Here is a 21,828-nt window from a genome sequence, read left to right on the forward strand (position 1 = left end):
TAAAATAGGACAAAATTCACTAAAGAAATGTCTCACCTAGAAATTTTGGGCTCAGTTGTGGATCAGTCAGGGGCTACCTGTAGTCTTTTTATGTATTTACTAGCTGATTGACCCATGTACTGCCCGGATATTTTTTCATCCTAATCCCCTCTGCCTCCCACACATGTGTGCATGACCCTCCCCTAGGGCCTGTTTTGGGTCTAGTAGGCCTCCCTGCAGCCTCCTGTGAACCAAAATTGGCTGCAGGAGGACTGTACCCCATTTTTGGTCTAGTACGCTTCCCTGCAGCCAAAATGGGCTGCGGGGGGCTTGCACCGCACCACCCTGCACTCCCCATCCCCCCCGTGCATGCGTGGCACAGACCCAAATATCAGCTGGCCGGAAGAACACGTGCACCCGAGGTGGGCTCTGTGCCAACTGTGTGCCAGGACACACACACACACAAACACTCCAAGAGGTGTTAGGGGTGTCTTACCCCCACCGTATTTTCTTCCACAGCAAGGCATCTGCGTAGCAAGTTTGGTTGGAATTGCTTGAGGCATTCCAGAGTTATGCTGGAACAAATAAATATACATACATAAATACTTTTTTAGATAGATAGAGGATAGATAGATAGATAGATAGATAGATAGATAGATAGATAGATAGATAGATAGATAGATAGATAGATAGATAGATAGATAGATTTTTTAAAAGCTTCAGCATGTGGAAAACCACAGTTACTTCATAAATGACAATTCTGTCCATTACAGAGATTTAAATGAATCTGCATATAGCAGCAATCCAGTAAAGCTACAAATTATATATCTGATATTTTATGTAACAGTGTTCCAATATCTGAGGGGCTGACACAAAGAAGAGGGGGTCAATCTGTTCTCCAAAGCACCTTTTTATAAGTAAAAAGCTAGTGTTGTCCAACATTCAAATGTCAAAAGAAGAAACCTGTTCATGTTGTTCCTCAACAGTCTGCTTCCCACATCTTTCCTATGGTGTTATTGGAAACATCTGGATTAGTTTTTGTTCTTTAACACCCATTAGGAAGATGCGCTTTACTGGAATCCTGACCATTCATGAAAATAATGTTTAGCAGCCTGAAGGAAAATGAAGAATGTAAAGCAGATTAAAAATTTTATTGGTGGAATGTGAAACGGAGTAATAATTAGTTCCATATAGTTTTTAAAAGTAAACATCTTGTACAACTTAATTTATTGAAGTAGAGATATTGAGAGCAAATAGATAATGGCAGTTTGCTACGCAAAATAAATTAATCGATGAAGGTCTACCACGCTAGCTTAATCCTAAAATTTATTCTGAATTCATCCTTGTCAATTACACAATACTGTATTTACGAAAGTATTATTCAATGCTGAATTTTTGAAAAGTCCAGGTTCTTCATTTTTTTTAGAAAACCTGTTTGCAATTTTTTCTCTCTCTCTTTAGGAATAAAATAAGTTTACAACAAATCGGCTGTGCTGATCAGTGTTTGTTTTCCCACCAGAGGAAATGCTTGCTGTACCCAGTTCCTGCTTAGTGTTTCAAGCATCACTTAAAAATCTCTTCCCACAGAGCTCCTCAACCTTTCCAATTCAATAGTATGCTGCTGTGATCTTTTCAATTGGGAAAAGCACACACATTCAGTTTGTCTTCAATGCTGCTTTTACCAAGATTGCTAAAATGTTGTCTTCAGAAGGTCTGCTCTGATAAAGGAGTTTCACCAACAACTTTGGAATTTTCTGGAAATCCTCAGTCCTTGTATTAAACTAACCAAATGTGATCTTGTTTAATTTTTCTGATTTGGGTCAGAAATAAGTGATACTCACTGCTGAAGCCAGAATAATAAAAGTTAGATTAAATACTTTCTTCCATTAAGGCAAGATATTTATATCCAGAACCTATATACAACCCAATACATACAGATAATTCACATATCTGGATCTGTGATGATTATTTCTTTGTACCACCCCTATAGTGATGCATGGTCAACACCAATCATACTTACACAAACAAAATTCTCCAATATAAAACAAGCACAAAAACAAATGTTAAAAGGCAGCCATTGGGCAGTTTCTAAATGTGATAAATAAATAACTAAAACATAAGATTTCATTATGTTGAGCTGTGCTTCATATAAAGATCTCCAGATTATATGAAGGGATGTTGGAAATATTCAAGATAAAATCCAGGAAAGGAAATTCTGTACACATGAAACATTTAAAAGTAGAAACTGAGAATAACAGAAAACCAGATTTATTGATGCTCCCATTCTTACTGTCTCGTGTGGAAACATTGTTTGTTAGAACTGAGATTGTTTATTAAAAATATTCAGTATACTTTGCAACTTATTTTTGAGTGTTTTCAAATCTTTCTATAGCAATATTTTAAGAATAAAAGAAAAGCTCCTTTCTTGCATATGCTCACTCAAAGCTGTTAAATTGATGATGAAAAATCCCATGAACAAGGATGAGTAAAGAAGAACAGTAAAGAAGGGAAACTAAACTACTTTTTAAACTGAGTTTTAAAAGATGGTACAGATTATCCTTGTCAGATACTCAGTAGCTGAGTATCTTACCCAATATATTTAAATCTGTTATGAATGTATGCATTGCTTATGTATTTACTTATTTATGCATTTATTTATGTGGTTTTCTGCATTGATAGTACCATGTTCTCTTTCTCTTTAATTACACACACACAAACACAGTAACACAATCCAATGAACAATGTACAGGTCATAATATACTAAATAGTGAAAATATTATACAAAAGAAAAAGTAGGATCAGATATTGTACACAAACAGACAAAAATCACATCAAACAAAACACTCCTTGAATCTTAATCCAAGACCTGGGAGAACAACCAGATCTTCAAGCTTTCTAGGTGGGAGGCACATAGATTTTCAAGGTGATCTCACTCCAGAGGGCAGATGCCACAAAAGAGAAGGCATACTTTCAGCATCCCAACAAACAGCACTGCTTAATCGAAGGAATTTGGAGCACATCAATCTTTTTGGTTTATAGTGACTGGGAAGATATCATGGTCCCTTATATAGCCTTGACCTGTGCCATATTGGGCTATATAAATGCTAACCAGTACCTAGAGTCATAAGTGGAAGCATATGCAAGTTTAGTTCTCAAAGCACAGGTGTCACATGGGAATGTGACACTGCCCATGAGGTATGCCTATCACTGCCTGCAGTGCTGCATTCTGAACCATCCAAGTAGTATTCAAAGGTACCACCGGGTGCATCATATTGCAGTAGTTAAGCTGTAATATGACTAAGACATCAGTGACTACTTTCTAGTGACTGTTTTGAGCTGGGGGTTAAATGATATAATAGACTTGTTAGGGTTGGCAGAACTTCAGGAAAACTTAATGTGGCATGTTTCCTTCAGTATTTCACTCTTGTTTAGTTTAGTTTCAATGAAATTAAATGCCATCTTCAGTATAAAACTAAAACACACACACATCCTTCATATTCTATACAAGAATTCTATACTCATCTCCTTATTTGTAAAACTATTGAGTATTTATATTTTCACTCTTCATAATGTAATGCATTATTGGATTGAGATATGTCATCCTTTAAGATATTTTGTCAGTTCAGGGTCTTAAGACATTAGGCACTTATTACTGCATTACAGGTTCATAGATGATGTATCCTGTTTAGGCATGCACATTGCTTTTGTGCTGTTATTGTTTTTAATTAATGGTAGGATGAGTGGAAGGAAGAAATCTCTTAGAATGCAATGGTGTCATGGAAAACTGGAAAATGAATCCTGGAGCCCTTTTCATCCTTGCCATATGCTCTAAACCAGATGTTCTCTTCCATTTTTTTACATCCAGTTTTAAATATATTTGTCTTCCTAATATTTGCTAGGTATTAAGCTTAGCATGAAACATCTTTAGTTACAGAATCTTAATGTTCCTATATGCCAGTAGCATGGAGAAAAGCCTGAAGACTTGTAGCAGTAATTGTATGAAGTATCATTAATTCAGGTAGATACAGAAGATAACATTATTCACACACAAAGCTAGTCTTCTGATTCCATGATTTGGCAGGCTGGAGTTTGTTTCATATGTGGTGACGGAAGCCACTTTCCAGTTTAGTAAAATGAACATGGATTGCCCAGTTTCAAAAGATAGTCCCAACATTTGAATGTACCGTATTTGTTGGAGTATAAGAAGCACTGGAGTATAAGACGCACCAAGATTTTGAAGAGGCAAATTAAAAAAAAATTTTCACTCTGCAAACCTCCCAAAAATGGCCCATTTTTCATGAAAATGGGCCCATTTTTGTCAAAAAAAGGGCATGCATAGCCTTTAGGAGGCTTATAGAGTGCTCCTGGGGGTTGGAGTGGGCAAAAATGAGCAAAATATGGTCCATTTTCGCTCATTTTTGTCCTCCTCGGCCCCCAGGAGCACTCTAGAAGCCTCCTAAAGGCTATGCACGGCCATTTTCGCAAAGAGGATGGGGTTTCGAAGGCCAAAAATGCTGTATTCAGTGTATAAGATGCACCCAGATTTTCACCCTCTTTTTTGAGGGAAAAAGGTGTGTCTTATACTCCAAAAATACGGTAATCCAGATTTATCAGAGAATTAAAAATGAATAATTTCTTAAATAAAGAAGTATGTCCCTATTAAACAATACTTTATTCCTTTTAATGAACACATTTGTCTTGCTCTTAATCAACTGAGAAATACCTAGAATTACATGTTAGTCATGATAGGAATGCTCTGTTGTTTACTTTTGTATCGATGAAGGAAGATAGATAATGAACTTTAGCCTCCTGCTAATTGTAGCATATCTGATCTAATAACAAGTTCACTGATTTTCCTTCTTATGTTACAGTAAATGAAGCATTTTCTCAAACATTTAAAAAGTTGCGAGTATTTACTCTTAATAAATGGTAGAGTATGAACTACCAAATAATTTTCAGCTAGGTCACAATTAATACAAATTCAAATAATGCAATATCCAGTTTAGTGCAAATTGATGACAGGTTGTGTTTAATGTGTTTAATGTGTTGTGTTTAACCAAAAGTTCAATTAATGTGATGCTAGTACAGGTGCAGTTATGGTTGGTATTTTAGAAACTGCTAATGTTGTGTGCAACAGGGAGAAAAGGAAGATTCCAGTTTTTCCCCTGGCCAGGTGGTGGTGATAACCCAAGCATGACTGCCATTTTCTCCCACTCACTTGTGAGCAGATACAAAACAGCAGCCATGAAGCAAACTGCTTAATTTTACTGACTTAACACGGTCCGTACAATTCTGAAAAAGCTTTTGCAGTACCATGCAGACCTTGCTAAGGCAGCAAAATGAAGCAGTTTGTCCCCTGGCCACGCAATGGAAACCTGAATGGGTCCACCATCTGTAGGCAGGATAAAATGGTGGCCGCTTCTGGAACTGTGCCATGCGGCTACACAGAAAAGCAATTCATCCCAGCATTCTAGGAGGCTCGGGAACTCTTCAAAGGTAATGAGGAGGAGGTTGTTTGGCCTGGTAGGATGAGAATCAGGCCTAAGGCTGGAGGGACCCAGAGGGAGTGGGAAAAGACCCATGGGAAGCCAAGGTCTGAGAAGTGGAGCGCAGGGTATCTTGGAGTGGTGGTGAAGGGAGGACGGCCTTAGAAGGGCAGGGGGGTGATTGCCTGTGCTAGGCCTCCAAGGGCCTCTCTCACCCTTGAGGTACCCTGAACCCCCTTAACGACTGGGCATTAATTTAACAATTCATTGGGGCAAGCAGGGGTGGGGGCTTATTAGATGAAATACTCCACCTAATGACCATTGCAACATGAAAATGTTATAGGCAGGCTTCATTATGGTCATATCTCAAGGACTGCTTGTATTTTACTATTGGACTTTATTTAGTCATAATTTAGTGACTTCAATTCCCACTTAAATAAATGGAACTTTATTTGTAAATATTGTATGCTCATAGGTGTCTTCTCTGAAGAAAGTCTCATCACATTCAGAGGGGTATACTTTTAACTACGCTTATTGTGACTTGATTGTTCTTCTAATAGTGCTTATTAAGTTCTTTTTTTAAAAAGCATCTTGTTCTTTTGTTTCCTTAATGTTTCTGAAGGTCTTAACATGGGGGATGTCAAACTGGTATCGACTCAGATCTCCAAAGCGACCTTAACTTTGAACCACTCTTCTCTAAGAACTCCCACTGCAACAGAAGCACCAGCATTTATTCTATCTCCACGAAATATCCAGGTGCCAATCGGAGGCACAGCAAAATTTGAAGGACAGGTAACCAGAGCTATACTATGCAATAGTACAGTCTGTTCTCTGGTAGTCTGAAGGGAGTGGAGAAAGTGTGTGTCTATGTGTTTTATGTATGAAAGTCATCTCTGTGTGCCAGGAGTCTACACTAAACCAAATACAAATAATGACAATAACAACATCACCTTTAATGCCTATAAAAGTACACATTTAAGAGAAATGTGTACTTTTATAAGCATTAACGGTGATCTTGTTATTGTCATTATTTGTATTTGGTTTAGTGTAGACTCCTGGCAACTTCCTGAACTAGATGCTGCACTTTTTTTGGCAATAATATTTGTTTGCCATTGCCTTCTTTTGGGGGTTTGAGACAGTGACTTGCCCAAAATCACCTAACTGGCTTCATGCCTATGGACAGAACATACATTTCTACCTTAAACGTTACATTAAACTGGTTCTTTTATTATGAATTAATCATTATTAATTCTGTTATTTTAAATTTTATTTTTATTCTGTCCTGATTCTATTTTTGCAAGACATGATTTTTGTTTTATTTAATTTTAGTTTATCTATTTTTCCTTTTTCATGTATGCATGAGGGATTTTAGGACAACACAATTATTTGGGCTTTAGCCATGTAAATTTGAAGGCCTTATTTCAAAAGTGCTAATTAGGATTGTGGTAGCAATTGTCACTTCTCAATAAACAAAAACTTGGTGCATTTTCTGAAATTGTTTAAGCACCATCAGATATTAACAAGACATTTATAGTTCTCTCATTCTTTCTCAGTTATCTGGAAGCCACAGATGAATGTTAAGAGATATAAATTTCACCACAGACATAAATTTCTTTGGCTATTAATGTTATTTGCTTTCATCACATAATATAAATATTAAGAATATTGAACTATTCTTGAATTAAAACTATTTTTTTTTACAAATAATGGCTAGACAATTTTTTCTTCAAATAACATTTTCCACTGGAATTTATCTAATCAGAAAGAATAAACTCCTTGACATTTCAAGACAGAAAATAAGGATAATATTGTGAAGATCGTATGTTTTCATTTTAGAAGTATCTAGTAAGAATACTTCAGAAAGAAAGGCTTTATTCTTTTCTAAATATATAAAAAGCTTGTAAAGCACTTTGGATGAAAAAGAATGGTGGAGCTTTAGAAAATTACATAAATTCATAGCAAGTACTGTAAAGTAGGAAAAATATTTAATTACATTTGGGGAAAAGGTCACCATCTTTCTGAATAAATTCATTTTTGTTTTAAACTAAAACAAAAGTGTATAGTGCTCCTTTCTAGGTTACTCAAAAACTGGCTACGGAAGTGCTAAAATACAAAATGAAGCATATAAAGAAAACATGAATGTCTATAAATGAATATTTATAAAGAAAAGTGCTTTGAATTCATAAAAATTAATTAAAGTTATATTTATGGAATAGGGTGTAGTAGCCTTTCCCTACACGTTTGCACATTTCTAGAAATACTGTACTATTAAATCTGATTGGCCTTAAATGAATGTTCTCTGTCTCTAAAAAATTAACACCCTGGTTAAAATTAAGTAGCAAGAGGAGATTTGCTAGAGGCTTTTAGTTTTTCTGAATTTTCCTAAACTTGGGTTCCTAGACTTTAGTTCTTCCTTCTAACTGTGAAGAAGGAAAAAACAAAATCTGGGTGCAGTCTTCGAGGATGTAGGAAAGAATCTATTCAGACTTCTGAGTACAGTGGCTATGTAGAGAATAGGAATTCAACTGGCATTTTAAATTGTACGTGCTCAAACTTTATCAGGTTTCCAAACTTAGCTTTCTAAGTTTGTAAAACACTACTTTTTTTAAAAAAAGTAAAATAAGTTTTTACGTTTTCCTACCGTCTGACCTAAGCATAGTAAACCAAATTACCTGCTACAATGTCCTACCTGTCAATGACTACTTCAGCTTCAACTGCAATAATACACGAGCAAACAATATATACAAACTCAAGGTAAACCACTCAAACTCGATTGCAGAAAATACGACTTCAGCAACAGAGTGGTCAATGCCTGGAATGCACTATCTGACACTGTGGTTTCTTCCCCAAGCCCCCATAACTTTAACTGTCTCCTTAAACTGTCTCCTGTGGACCTCACACCATTCCTAAGAGGTCTGTAAGGGGTGTGCAAAAGCGCACCAGCATGCCTACTGTCCCTCTCCTACTGGCCCCATTTATTCATACCCATTTTCTGTGTTCATATCCACGCTTATACTTATATCTGTTATCTCGTACATGTTTGACAAACTAAATAAAATGAAAAAAAATCTTCTGCAGGCTGATCACCAGACACCAGATTTAGGGTGGTCATTGTTTTCCAAAAAGCAAAAAGGGAATGGAATTTATCCTTATGCTAAGTTTGCTTCTCGAGCTGTAGTCTCCAATGTGGCCTCCCGTCACCTCTTGTGGCTCCGCCATTGGCAGGCTGACATTAAATCTAAATGGCGCCTGGCATCCACGCCCTTCAAGGGCGGGGCTTTGTTTGGATCCGTTCTCAATCCCATTCTCATAGAGACTAGAGACAAGCGCAAGGTCCTCCCTTCCTTGGGGGGGCGCAATACCCGACGACAGCAGCCATACAACAGACGCCAGTCCTTTCGGAGCGGCTATTCTGGCTACGCAGCGGCCCCCTTTGTTCCCCATTACAACAGGGGCTTTCACCAGTCACAGGACCATGGCCAGGACCATGGGGGGGGGGGCAGAGATAGGGGACGCCAACAGCACCAGGCGCAATCCCACAACAGGAGATCCTTCTGTGGCTCGGGAAACCGGTCCTTTCGAAGGTACCGGTGACTCGCAGGGGGAAGAGTCAGTGGGCGGGCGTCTGCTGGCCTTCGCTCATCAATGGGCGGAAACCACCTCAGACGCCTGGGCCCTTCGGGTGGTGAGGCTGGGCCTCACACTAGAATTTCTCTCCATTCCTCCAAGACGTTTCATCAGGTGCCCCGTTCCCAGGTGCTCAGTAAAGCGGCGTCTCATGGAAGCCGAAATAAATCATCTCATATCCATCAAAGCAATAGAACAGGTTCCCAAGGGGCAGGAAGGTCTAGGGTTTTACTCCATCCTATTTCTGGTGCCCAAAAGCTCAGGATGATGGCGAGCCATTCTAGATCTGAAAAGACTCAATTGGTACATCAAGTACCAGAGGTTCAAGATGCAGTCGTTGAAAAGCATCCTGGCATCCATCCGCCAAGGCGACATGATGACATCAATCGACATCAAGGAGGCATACCTCCATGTGCCCATTCATCCGGCTCATCGACGGTTCCTGCGCTTCCACTTTGCGGACCATCATTTCCAGTACAGGGCCTTGCCCTTCGACCTCTCATCGGCGCCCCACACTTTTACCAAGCTCCTGGCGGTGGTGGCGGCCTCCCTTCGTTCGGTTCCGGTGAGAGTGAATTGTTACTTAGACGACATCTTGGTCCTGTCACCATCCTGGGACCAGGCCCCATGGGATCTTCAGGTAACGATGGACTCCCTGCGGAGGCACAGTTTCGTGCTGAATCTTCCCAAGAGCCATCTGCAGCCGACTACAACGCTGCTTCACTTAGGGACTGTCATCAATTCCGCCACTTGCCAAGTTTTCCTGTCTCTGGAAAGGCGACAGAGCATCCAACAGCTGGCTTCTCAAGTGTCAGCCTTGCGGCTCGTGCCCCTGGCTTTACTCTCTCAGCTGTTAGGGAAGATGATTTCTTGCATCGACATCATTCCCTGGGCCAGGTTTCACGCACGACCACTCCAATGGTTCCTGCTTCCTTATCAGAGATCTCACACCAGTCATTCTCAGCTCAAGGTCCGTCTTTCACCCAAGGCCCTCAGATCACTCCGATGGTGGGCGTCCTCAAAGATTCTCAAGGGGTGTCCGTTCAAAGAGCCGGAACGTATCCAGGTTACGACGGATGCCAGCCTGTTTGGATGGGGCGGCCATGCCCTGGACAGGGTGGCACAGGGTCGCTGGTCAGACCGGGAGCTGTCCAACAGCATCAATTGGCTAGAGCTGCGGGCCATCAGACTGGCCCTGCGAGAGTTTCAGGACATTGTGACTCACAAGCACGTGCTGATTTTGACCGACAATGTGGCCTCCAAGGCGTATGTCAACCGCCAGGGGAGCACGCACTCCAGAGCTCTCATGATGGAGGCGGAGAAATTGCATCATTGGGCAGAGTCCAGGCTGTTGTCCCTTCGAACGGAACACATTTCGGGCAAATCCAACGTTCAGGCGGATTGGCTGAGCAGAGCCACAGTGGATCATGCGGAGTGGCAGTTACATCCAGACCTCTTCCAGCAGATTTCCCTCCGATTCGGCCGTCCGGTGGTGGACTTGTTCGCGCAGCCTCACAATGCGCAACTGCCCCGTTTCTTCTCCAGGTATGTGACCCCCGGAGCGGAGGGAGTGGATGCCTTGCGCAGCCCGTGGCCGGCCGGCCTCCTTTACGCCTTTACGCCTCTTCCAGTGATCCCGGCGGTCGTCCAGAAGATTCTGTCGGAACGTGCGGAAGTCCTCCTGGTGGCTCCGATGTGGTCCCGACAGACTTGGTATGCCGACCTGGTGCATCTGTCGATCTCCCGCCCATGGAGGATTCCGGACGATCAAATCCAGCTCCATCAGGGGGCCCTCATTCATCCGAACCCCCAGTTGCTACAATTAGCCGTGTGGCACGTGAGCGGACTAGTCTGACAAACCTTCAGTATTCCAGCGAGGTCATCAGTACGATTCAGGCTGCCCGCCGACCTTCCACCACTCGAATTTACGAGGCTACTTGGCAGGCCTTCTGCAGGTGGTGCCAACGGGCTGGGGCAGACCCCCTCCAGGATTCGGTGCCCCAAGTGTTGGACTTTCTACAATCTGGTCTTAACAAAGGTTTGGCACCCAACACGCTCCGCAGGCAGGTCACAGCTCTTGCCACAGTGATTGGGGGAGGTCAAGTACGCTCCTTGTCACAACATTCTCAAGTCAAGACCTTCCTGAAGGGGGCGGCCAACATCCGACCTCCGACCGTGCACCGCTACCCTACTTGGGATCTGTCATTAGTGCTCAGGGCACTTATGGACTCTCCTTTCGAACCTATTTCTTCCGTCAGTCTTCGACTATTGACTCTTAAGTCAGTGTTTTTGGTGGCGATTACATCGGCCAGGCGGGTTTCCGAGCTGGCGGCTCTTTCCGTTCGAGCGGATCTCTGTATATTCCACCCCAGCAGAGTTGTTCTCCGCTTGAACCCAGCCTTTCTACCAAAAATCAACACGCTGTTCCACAGAGCTCAGGAACTCGTCCTTCTGGACTTTTGTCCCAACCCTTCTCATCCGCAGGAGTGCCAATGGCATCACCTGGATGTGCGCAGGGTTCTTCGCCGCTACGTGAAGCGTACAGCGTCCTTCTGACGGTCTGAGGCACTCTTTGTTTCCTTTCAACCATCTTCCATGGGACAGAAAGTTTCTTCTCATATGATAGGGCGGTGGTTGAAGGCGTGCATCGCCCTTGCTTATGACAGTCAATCCCAGCAGGTTCCCAGGCGCATCAGCCCTCACTCTACCAGGAGTGCGGCCACCACGGCGGCCTGGGCTACGCAAGCCTCAGTGGAAGAGATCTGTAGAGCAGCCACCTGGTCTACACCATCACCATTTATCAGACATTACAAGGTTGATGTGTATGCCTCGGCTGAGGCGTCCTTCGGGCAGCATGTATTGCAACAGGTGCTCCCCCCTGCGGGGGACCCTGGCCAGCCTGGTTCCCGCCCTGGACCTTAATTGCTTTGGCATGTCCCATGCTTGGATTCCCCAAGCAGCACACAGGAGAACGACCGTTGACTTACCTGAACGGTCCTTCTATGTGTGCTGCGAGGGGAATCCAAACCCGCCTGCAGCTGCGGCTGGCCAGGGTGGTCATGACTTGACATTCATTATCTTCATTGATATGTTACCGCTTTATGTCAGATGTTATTTACTTATGACTTGCGTTTCTTCTTGACTATGTTTGTATGCCTTTTGGCTACGGCCTTTATTGCTACTGTTATTGTTATGTTATCATTGTTCTTCTTGTTATACATCAATAAACGGCTGACTTCGTACGAAACTGAGCCCATCCGGCCAGTGGAGGCGTGGTCACCAATTTGCATGACTCAGTCTCTAGGCTAATGGACAAAGTTAACCCATGCTTGGATTTCCCTCGCAGCACACATAGAAGGACCGTTCAGGTAAGTCAGCGGTCGATTTATGCTTCCTTGGGTTCATATTATGTTTCATTTGAGCAAAGTTGAGCATGTTTCTCATGGTTGCCTATTAGTATTAGCTAGAATTTTATTGAGTCCTTTACTTTGTTTTGAAAAGGATCGATATGAAGAGACCTGCTCATAAAACGGATCAATTGCATTTTTCTCTGTATTGTTCAGGCTCACTATGGAAAACAAAATAAATGTATTCCTGATATTTGAGAAATAAAATCACTTTCCTCCAATGAAAAACACTTTGAAAAAATCTTTAGATCAGCCAAATTTTAATTTTTATCATTTAGAATGGAAGTATGAAATGGTATCATGCATTTCATTACATTGAGGCACTTTGCTTGGAAACATTCCATTTTCATCATTTATCTTTGTCTTGCTGGCATAGGTGGTGGCCTAGATTCTATAAATCTGATGCCAGGCTGAACAAAGCCAACTTTACACACAGGCATTATTTTCATGTCTAACAGGAAATGGAAAACCTTAATTTGCTATGGATTTTACCTTATATTGAGGCTGCATATTATATTTGCCTTTTCCAGAGCCAATAGCCTCTGTATGAGGTAAGAAGATAATGCATATATGGTAGGTTTCCCCTCTTTCTGTTCCATACTTTGAAGTATAGTTTCTTTTTCCAGTATGGTGTAGGGAGTTAGCACCCACACCTCTCCTAGAAAAATGAAATATCCTGGGAAATATTAAAAAGGCAGAATATTATATTTCCCTGGATAGAAAATGGAGAAACATGTTTTAGGCAGGAAACAGACTCACTCTTAATAACCCCCACCTTTGTTAATGGGCCATTAGGGGCCCTTTATTACTCTACATAATAAAGATAGGTTTAGCCTTCTACAGAAACTCACCACATGGCATCTGGGAACTCAACCAAACTTGGACTCAAAACACAGCTAAGAGAGTTGCCCCTGCACGGCTCCATGGGAGTCTGACAACCAATCAGAATACATTTCTTACACAGGAACAGGAAACAGGGAGGTGGGGCTGAACAGAGAGTATAAAGTCAGGAACTTTCAACATCTTGTCCTTTTTTTTTCTTCACCCATCTTGAAGCATGTGATCCCCCTTTTCTCCTGTGCACCGCTTGGAGAGTCCGAGCATGGGTTATTTCAGTCTGCTTGCCCTGGACTGAGAAGTCTTTTCCCTGGCCACGCCTCCTTGCGTGGCTAAGTTCTCCAGAAAAAATTCTCAGTCCAGCCCGATCAGATTGATTTCTGTGAGCTCCAGCTACTTGTTTTTTTCCCGTTTGGCTTGGACTCTCCATTCTGGTCTTTTCCCTCTTTAAATTCTTTTGCCTTTCTTCTTCTTTCTTCCTCGTCCCTGAGCAGCCTGGATTGCTGCATTTGAGCCTCTTGGAGGCTGGGAGGCAGACGGGTGAGTGGGGGAGGGTTCTCCTGGCCGCGTGTTCACAGCCGGTTTCAGAGGCCTGCTGCTTGCCTTTTAAAGGCGCGGCGATTGGCGGCGAGGCTTTTAGGAGACACAGTGAGGCTGCGCTTGCCATTCTTTGTTGTTTTGCCGCAGTTTCTTTGTTTCTGGCCTCAGTAAGGGTTCAGCCTGCCGCGGAGGCGAGCGAGGCTGGCAGTTTTAGCCGCACTCGTTCCACGCTCGTCCTCTCTTCCTCACACGCTGTTGCGGTGGCCATTTTGGGTGAAGGTGTTTTGCGCCCTTTTAGACCCAGGCCCACCGCTTCAGCTCCGTCTCGTCGGGCAGCCGCTGGGTGAACAGGGGGTGCAGCGGGGGCTCTCAACCATCCCTCAACTGCCCCTCTGCCATCCTCATCGATCGCCAAGCGGCGCTAGCGCCAGTGCCGTCCATGGCCTGTGCCCTGGCACAGAGAGGCCCGGGGCCTGCATGATTGGCAATTTAAATTTCCCCCTCTTTTTTCTTCGCAGGCCCTGTGTATTCCTCTGGTTTCCCGATATGGTCTTGCTTTTATACCGCAGATTCCTTGGCCTCCACCCTCTCTGCTCTGTCTCTGGCACTCTCTCTCTCTGTCCCATGTATTCACGTTTATTGTGGTTTGGATCATTGAGTGCCTCAACTTATGTTTTCCTCTTTGTTCCTTTGTTGCAGAGTAGCCAGTCAGAGCTTTCCTGTTCTCCTGCCAACTTGCCTGATGTGCCTGTGTGATCATTCACCATGGATCCCTCTACTTCAGGTTCCTTAGCTGGTAGACAGGGTCCCCCGCAGGTTCCAAGCGAGGCTCACCCCCCACTATGGAGGGGGTTCAGGCAGGGTTCGGGTGGTCAGCCAGGGTAAACACCCCAAGACCCTCTCTGTGGCCAAGGCTAGGGATGCCAAAAGGCGCCAGAGGGCCCTTGATAAGCAGTTTGAGAGGGCCAGGCGCCTGGCGGAGAAGGATATCCCCCCCATCTTCTACCTCTGGGGGATCCTCAGCCCTGCCCCCTTCCAGGGAGGACCCTGCAGCCTTGTTGGCTGAGGAGGTTGGGTCGCAGGAACTATCTCCTAGCAGATCCTTGGCTCCCTCTTCCCCTACTCCTTCCTGGTCCTATGACCAGGGGCAGGACCCTGTGGGGCCTTCCGGATCTATCCCTCCTGCAGGTTCCTTTCCTCTTCAGGGGGAGCCTGCTGATCTGGATATAGATTCCGGGTCGGATTCTGATTCCGAGTTATCCCCTCACATGCAAGGGGTGGTGGCCTGGGCCATTGCGAAGGGCATCGAGGCTGCCATGCGGAAGTGCGAACTTCCAACCTCAGGCCTCCCTCAGTCCGCTCAGACTGGTCCTCCCCCGCCTAAGCATGTGCGCCACCCCTCTCTTGAGTCCTCCTGGTCAGTGAGGCCTCTGCCATTGAGGACCCTGGCCAGGATCTCTTTCAGTTGTCAGATGATGAGGACCACACTTCCGACGCCCCGGCGTTTTCGGGCCTTTTCAAGCCCAGCCTATTCAAGTCAGTCCTACAAAAAGTGAAGGTGGCTACCGGAGAAAGGGTTAAACCCACGCCAGCTCCAGCCCCTTCAGGGGCTGCTCTGGTGAATCCCAATGCAGCCATGTTTAAGCTTCCTCCTTCCCACCAGCAGTTGGTGCCAATTCCCGAACTTTTCCTTGACCTTATACAACGTCAATGGAGTCAGCCAGCCACCTCATCCTCCCCCAGTGGGGTGGATAAACATATACAATGGAGCCCGCCCTGGAAGACCTCTTGGTCCTGCCAGAAGTGGACCCTCCTATCATGGCTCTCACCTCTAACACGCCCCTCCCCGCGGACCTCTTAGAAGGGCTCAAGGCAGAGGACAAAAAGGCAGAGAAGGCCTGCCACAAGATCCATCTTGCGGCGGCCTGGGCCATTAGAGCGGCCTCCTCCGCCTCATTTTTTAATAGAGCTGTCATGATCTGGCTGCGGGAACTCCAACGCAAACTCCCGGTTGATGATGCTCATCTTCACCAGGACGTGTCTAAGATGGTTGCAGCGGCCCAGTATGCCGCGGACGCTTTGCTTAATGCCACCAAATTTGCGTCCAGGGCCCTAGCATCGAATGTCACCTCCCGCCGCCTCATTTGGCTCCGCCACTGGCAGGCGGACCAAAAACACAAATGGAAGCTGGCCGCGGCGCCCTTCAAGGGTGCCAAGCTGTTTGGGGAGGTGTTGGACCCCTTCCTCATAGAGTCCAAGGACAAGAGGAAGGTCTTGCCCTCTACTTCCAAGAAGCAGGATCGCAAATCCTCCCACTATCGTAGACGGCAGTCCTTTTGTGCCTCCGAGCCCTCCACGTCTGCTGCCTTTAATCCTTCCAAGCCAGTCAGGCCAGTCAGGGGAGAGGGTGCAGGAGAGGTCTCCCTTTCGCGACAGGGGAGGCAGCAATACGGGTTCTGTAAGTTCAACCGCGGTGGGGCCTCCAATAGGCCCTTTCGCAAGTCCAAGTGACTCCCCGATGTCGTCTCCCATAGGGGGTCGACTCCAGTTGTTCGCCTCCCATTGGGCCCAGACGGCGGAGGATGCCTGGGTGCTTCAGACCATCAGGGAGGGCCTCTCACTGGAGTTTCTTTCCCCTCCCCTCAAGAACTTCATCAGGTGTCCCACTCCCTCCTGCCCCGTGAAAAGGGAGCAGATGGACCAGGAGGTCCTTCACCTCCTGGAGATAAACGCCATAGAACAGGTGCCCCCTGGGCAGGAGGGGAGGGGTTATTATTCCATCCTCTTCCTGGTGCCCAAGAGCTCGGGGGGGTGGAGGGCCATCTTGGACCTCAAGAATCTCAACCGGTTCATTGCCTACCGGAGGTTCAAGATGCAGTCCCTCCAGTCCATCCTGGCGGGGATTGCCAGGGAGACTTCCTGACTTCTATCAATCTAAAGGAGGCGTATCTCCATATTCCCATCCATCTGCAGCACAGGAGGTTCCTGTGCTTCTTTTATGCCGGCTGACATTTCCAATACACGGCCCTTCCATTCGGCCTGTCGTCGGCCCCCAGGACCTTCACAAAGTCCTGGCGGTAGTGGCTGCTCACCTCCGGCGCAGGCCCATATGGCTCCAGTGCTACCTGGATGACATCCTCATTCAGTCGTCGTCCAGGCCGCAGGCCGTGCGGGATCTGCGCATCACCATGAGGACCCTCAGGAACCACGGCTTCTCTCTCAACTTGGAGAAAAGCCACCTTGCTCCTTCCACCAGAATCAACCACCTGGGGGCGGTGATAGACTCCTCTTCATGCAGGGTGTTCCTATCCCAAGACAGGGTAGAGGCTCTAAGGTCCTTGACACACAGGGTGATCCGTGCAAGGCAGGCTCAGGTGGTTCTCTTGTCGCAGTTGCTGGGGAAGATGATTTCATGCCTGTTGATTGTTCCCTGGGCTAGGCTCCACTCAAGAGCTCTGCAATGGCTACTTCTGCCCCACCAGAGGGCCAACAGGAACAACTCAAGCATGCTGATTCCCGTTCCTCCGGCCGTGAAGAGGTCCCTCCCATGTTGGACGTTGCCTGCAATCCTCAAGGGACACCTCTTCATGGAGCCCGACAGGGTGGTCGTCACCACCGATGCCAGTCTCTCCGGCTGGGAGGCGCATCTGGGCCAACTCGTGGTACAAGGCAAATGGTCCGCGTCGGAATCCCGCTGCAGCATCAACCTTCTAGAGCTGAGGGCGGCGAGGTTGGCCCTTCGTCACTTCCATCTGTCGGTTCATCGACGTCACGTCCTCCTGATGACAGACAATGTGGCCACCAAGGCGCACATCAACTGCCAGGGTGGCACGAGATCCAAGCGACTGATGGCGGAAGCGGAAGCACTGGGCCGCTGGGCGGAGCGCCACCTGGAGTCCATCCGCTCCAACCATATCTCGGGCGTCGACAACACCCACGCGGACTGGCTCAGCAGGACTACCATTGACCCTGTCGAGTGGCAACTCGACCCGGCCCTCTTCCGCTACCTGACCTACAGGTTCGGTCTGCCCCTGATGGACCTCTTCGCCACCAGGGAGAACGTCCAACTAGAGAGGTTCCTTTCCCGATTCCCGACCCTGGGGGCGGAAGGAAGGATGCTTTGCGGTGCCGCTGGCCCCGGGATCTGTTCTACGCCTTCCCTCCGCTTCCTCTCCTGCCGCAAGTCCTATCCAAGATCATTGCCGAGGAGGCAGAGGTCATTCTCGTGGCTCCCCATTGGCCCCGGAGATCGTGGTTCGCCGACCTGGTCAGCCTGTCGGTGTCCCCTCCATGGCGGATCCCTCCGAGTCAGGTCTCACTCCGCCAGGGGGTCGTTGTCCATCCAGATCCCCAGTGGTTGCAGTTGGCCGTATGGCACTTGAGGGGGACCTGCTGAGGAACGAAGGTCTCTCAGAGGAGGTGATACGCACCATACAAGCTGCTCGGCGTCCCTCCATGATGAGAATTTACAACACCACATGGGCCTCCTTCGCCAGATGGTGTGAGGACCGTTTTTTGGATCCTGTTACTGCGCCTGTGTGCCACATTTTGGACTTCTTGCAAGGGGGCCTTGAGAAGGGGTTGTCCCCCAATACGCTGCGATGCCAGGTGGCGGCCTTGTCTACTGTCTGGGCCGGGGATCCTTCCTTGTCTCTCAGCAAGGTCCCCAGGGTACGTGGTTTCCTGAAGGGCGTCCACCCACCATCCATCGATACCCCACCTGGCAGCTGTCCGTAGTGCTCCAGGCGCTCACCGCTCCACCTTTCGAGCCTCTGCATTCCATTTCTCTTCGTCACCTCACGCTGAAGACGGCCTTCCTGATAGCCATCACCTCTGCCCGCCGTATCTCCGAGTTGGGGGCCTTGTCGGTTCGTCAAGACCTTTGCATTGTTCATCCCGACAGAGTCGTCTTGCGACTCGATCCGTCCTTCATCCCGAAGGTTAACACCCGCTTTCATAGAGCGCAAGAAGTCATCTTGCTGAGTTTCTGCCCGTGCCCTTCCCACGCGCGTGAGCGCTCTTGGCACACACTGGACGTTCAGCGAGTCCTGAAGGTCTACCTCCACCGAACCTCAGACTTCTGGCAGTCTGAGGCCTTGTTCATATCTTTCCAGCCTGGTTCTCTGGGCAAGAAGGTCAGCTCCACTACTGTGGGAAGATGGCTGAGGGCTTGCATCACCTCTGCCTACGAAGGCCAGGCTCAGGCGGTTCCATGTAACATCACTGCCCACTCTACGAGGAGTGCCACCACCTCGGCAGCCTGGGCCACCCAGGCTTCGATTGAGGAGATATGTTAGGCGGCCACGTGGTCTTCTGAGGAGATTACCCTGCTAAGGAAGCAGGATCTCTTCAACCAGCGGGCCAAATCACGATTCCAATCCTAGACAGTTTTTCCCAATGAGACACGAAGGCAACGTCTGGATGAATTGGCTACTCTGTCTTTCCAGAGAGCTATATTTATTAGAAAAGTCAGTTTACATTGCCATACATCAAGAAAATAACAAATGACACAAAGGAATTCACAATCCTCTACTTATCTTATCAAAGAAGTTTACAGTATACCCTTAATCAACATCTTGTCAAAGGGAGGGTAGAAAAGAGGGACAGGAGGTTTACAATAGAAGATTTACAATTGAATAGTAAGTGGTATAGCTGGAGAATGTTTGAAAGGAAGATAGAGGCTATATATCACAGCAGGGAGTAACTGGGAGTTATAATTCAACATAGACAGTTTGGAAGTAACTGGCCCTTGTTACATGGCTGCATTTTTATGAGTTAGGTCACAAAGGTGTATGTTTGGAATAAGGTTTCTTCATCTCTGTGCTGATAATGGAAGGTAAACATTCGAGATGAATTACCAACACCTTTTTATCTAGATTTTTCCCAAGAAATGCCTTTGGGCTCTGGCAAATGTCCACTAAAGATGTTTTGATGTCTTTTGATTCCTTAGCTAATTTACCAGCCTTATTATAAAGGTACAATCTGGGATTCCCACAGTCTTCACCTTCTCCTTTTGTCAGGCATTACAAACTTGATGTTTTTGCCTCGGCTGAGGCGGCCTTCGGCAGAAGAGTACTCCAGGCGGTTGTTCATGTGAATGAGTCCCAGGACCATCTCTCTGCCCGCCCCATTGGTTAACGCCAATGCAGTTTCATTTGTAATTATTTCTAATACAGCTTGTAATCTAATAATTCTATTAATCATATATATGGGGGTTCTATAACCCCATGAACCATCTTGTGCCCACGTGGCGGGATCATAATATGCAATAATTCTCTCTGGGGGCCATTCGTCATCCTTCCAATTTCCTATCTTTATCCCTTTAGAGAGATCTACTGAACGTTTACGTCTTCCAAGAGTATCATATACAGGGACTCCCAATTTTTGTTTTTTCTCTATAGGAATTAGGAAGAATGAGGGTTGAATGGCCCCTAAAATACATGAACCGTACCATCCTACAGGTAACATATTATAGGCAAAGTTACCACATATCCAGTATAACCCATCAGGTGAATTCCACACAATAGTATCATTTTCAGGATCTGAAAGTCCTTGCAATTTAGTCACTTTCAGCAATGAGTTTTCAGGTTGGGTCATATTAATTTGTGAAACCCAAGTATTATTTTCCCATTCATTAGAACATTTTAGAAATCCCATAGGTTTGTTTCTTTTGATCCGATTGTTTTTATTTCTGGTATAACATATATGACCTATTATATGGGAAGTAACTTGCCAGGTTTCATTGAAGTTATTATTAAAGGTAAAATTCCCTTGCCATAGTGCTATCTCCGTATAATTTGCTTCCTGAACGTGCCATGGCCAGCGGTCTCCCATAGTAGTACCTCCACATACAAAATAATTTTTTAACATAAGTTCTGTGGCAACTTCCTGGGCCAAATTAATAAACATATTTTTTGCTCGTGGAGGTGTAGGTAGATCATTAAGTTTAGCAATTTCCTGTTCATAACTCCAAAAAAACTTTACAGGTTGATTAGTTAATCTTGTTGCTTCAGTCTTTATAATAATATATCCATAAGGGTCCTTTCCTGTTTTATCTATACCAATACCATAATGATAATATCGGGTACCCAAGGTACCTGCTATCTGTGCGGAAAGGCAGAGTGGGGTACAGTGATGGGATCGACAATTAGTAGTGGTTGGAGTAACAGAAAGATTGAAATTATTAGGTCCATAACCACTTGTATACCAATACACACTTGGTTGGGTATAGCCTCCATACGATGAAAGCGTTGAGCGAGTAAATAAATATCTACGATTTTTGATATATGATTGTTCCCATGACTGTCCTCCACAGAGTACCCCTGCGGATCCCCCTCCTTGCCCTTTTTCAATTGCTAAACATGTATCAAAACAAACAGTAATAGGTGCTATCCCCCTTGAAACATTATGGGCTATGTACCCTAATAATCTTTGTGCTGTATGAAATTCATGTTTTAAACCAGATCCTCCTTTATAGCCATAAACATAGATACTACTTGTTACAGGTCCTACCGCCTTTGGTTCATAACATTGTATCCCATTTGGTGTATAGCACTGATTGTATTGTGTATTGTTATGTGTGCATGGTGGTATTATAGTTCCATTACATTCAGGCTTCATAGTATAATATATTAAGGTCATAGAAATTCTTGTGCCTTGTTTGGTTTTTTGTAAACAGGCTGTGCAAATGTCCTCTTTTATCTCTCTTTTTTGTAAATGACTATGTAAACCTCTTCCCCTCTCTTGTTGATAACTCAATAATGCTAAAAACCATTCACTAACTGGGGGAAATTTTATACTTGCCCTTGAAGTTACTTCTGTTTTTATTATTTTATTAGGTAACCCTTTTTGATATTGTATACATTGATACCAACCTATAGAATTTTCTGTGATGATTATTCTAATTTGTGATAAACAACCATTCTCTTTCGGGTGGGAAATACCTCTCACAT

The 21,828-nt window shown here is 45.4% G+C and overlaps 1 protein-coding gene across 5 annotated transcripts in view; it reads left to right on the forward strand.

The window, feature by feature from the left end:
• Positions 1–21,828, forward strand: part of LOC116507635 (myosin light chain kinase, smooth muscle-like) — an 89,079-nt gene that overhangs the window by 38,224 nt on the left and 29,027 nt on the right. For all 5 annotated transcript variants that reach the window (XM_032215940.1, XM_032215958.1, XM_032215949.1 and 2 more), the window contains exon 2: positions 6,088–6,257. In XM_032215940.1, coding sequence (XP_032071831.1) covers positions 6,096–6,257 — 162 coding nt within the window. In that variant the 5' untranslated portion in view covers positions 6,088–6,095. The remainder of the gene's footprint in view (positions 1–6,087; positions 6,258–21,828) is intronic.

This window comes from Thamnophis elegans, chromosome 1 (genome assembly GCF_009769535.1).
Source record: "Thamnophis elegans isolate rThaEle1 chromosome 1, rThaEle1.pri, whole genome shotgun sequence".
In the NCBI taxonomy this organism is placed as follows: domain Eukaryota; kingdom Metazoa; phylum Chordata; class Lepidosauria; order Squamata; family Colubridae; genus Thamnophis; species Thamnophis elegans.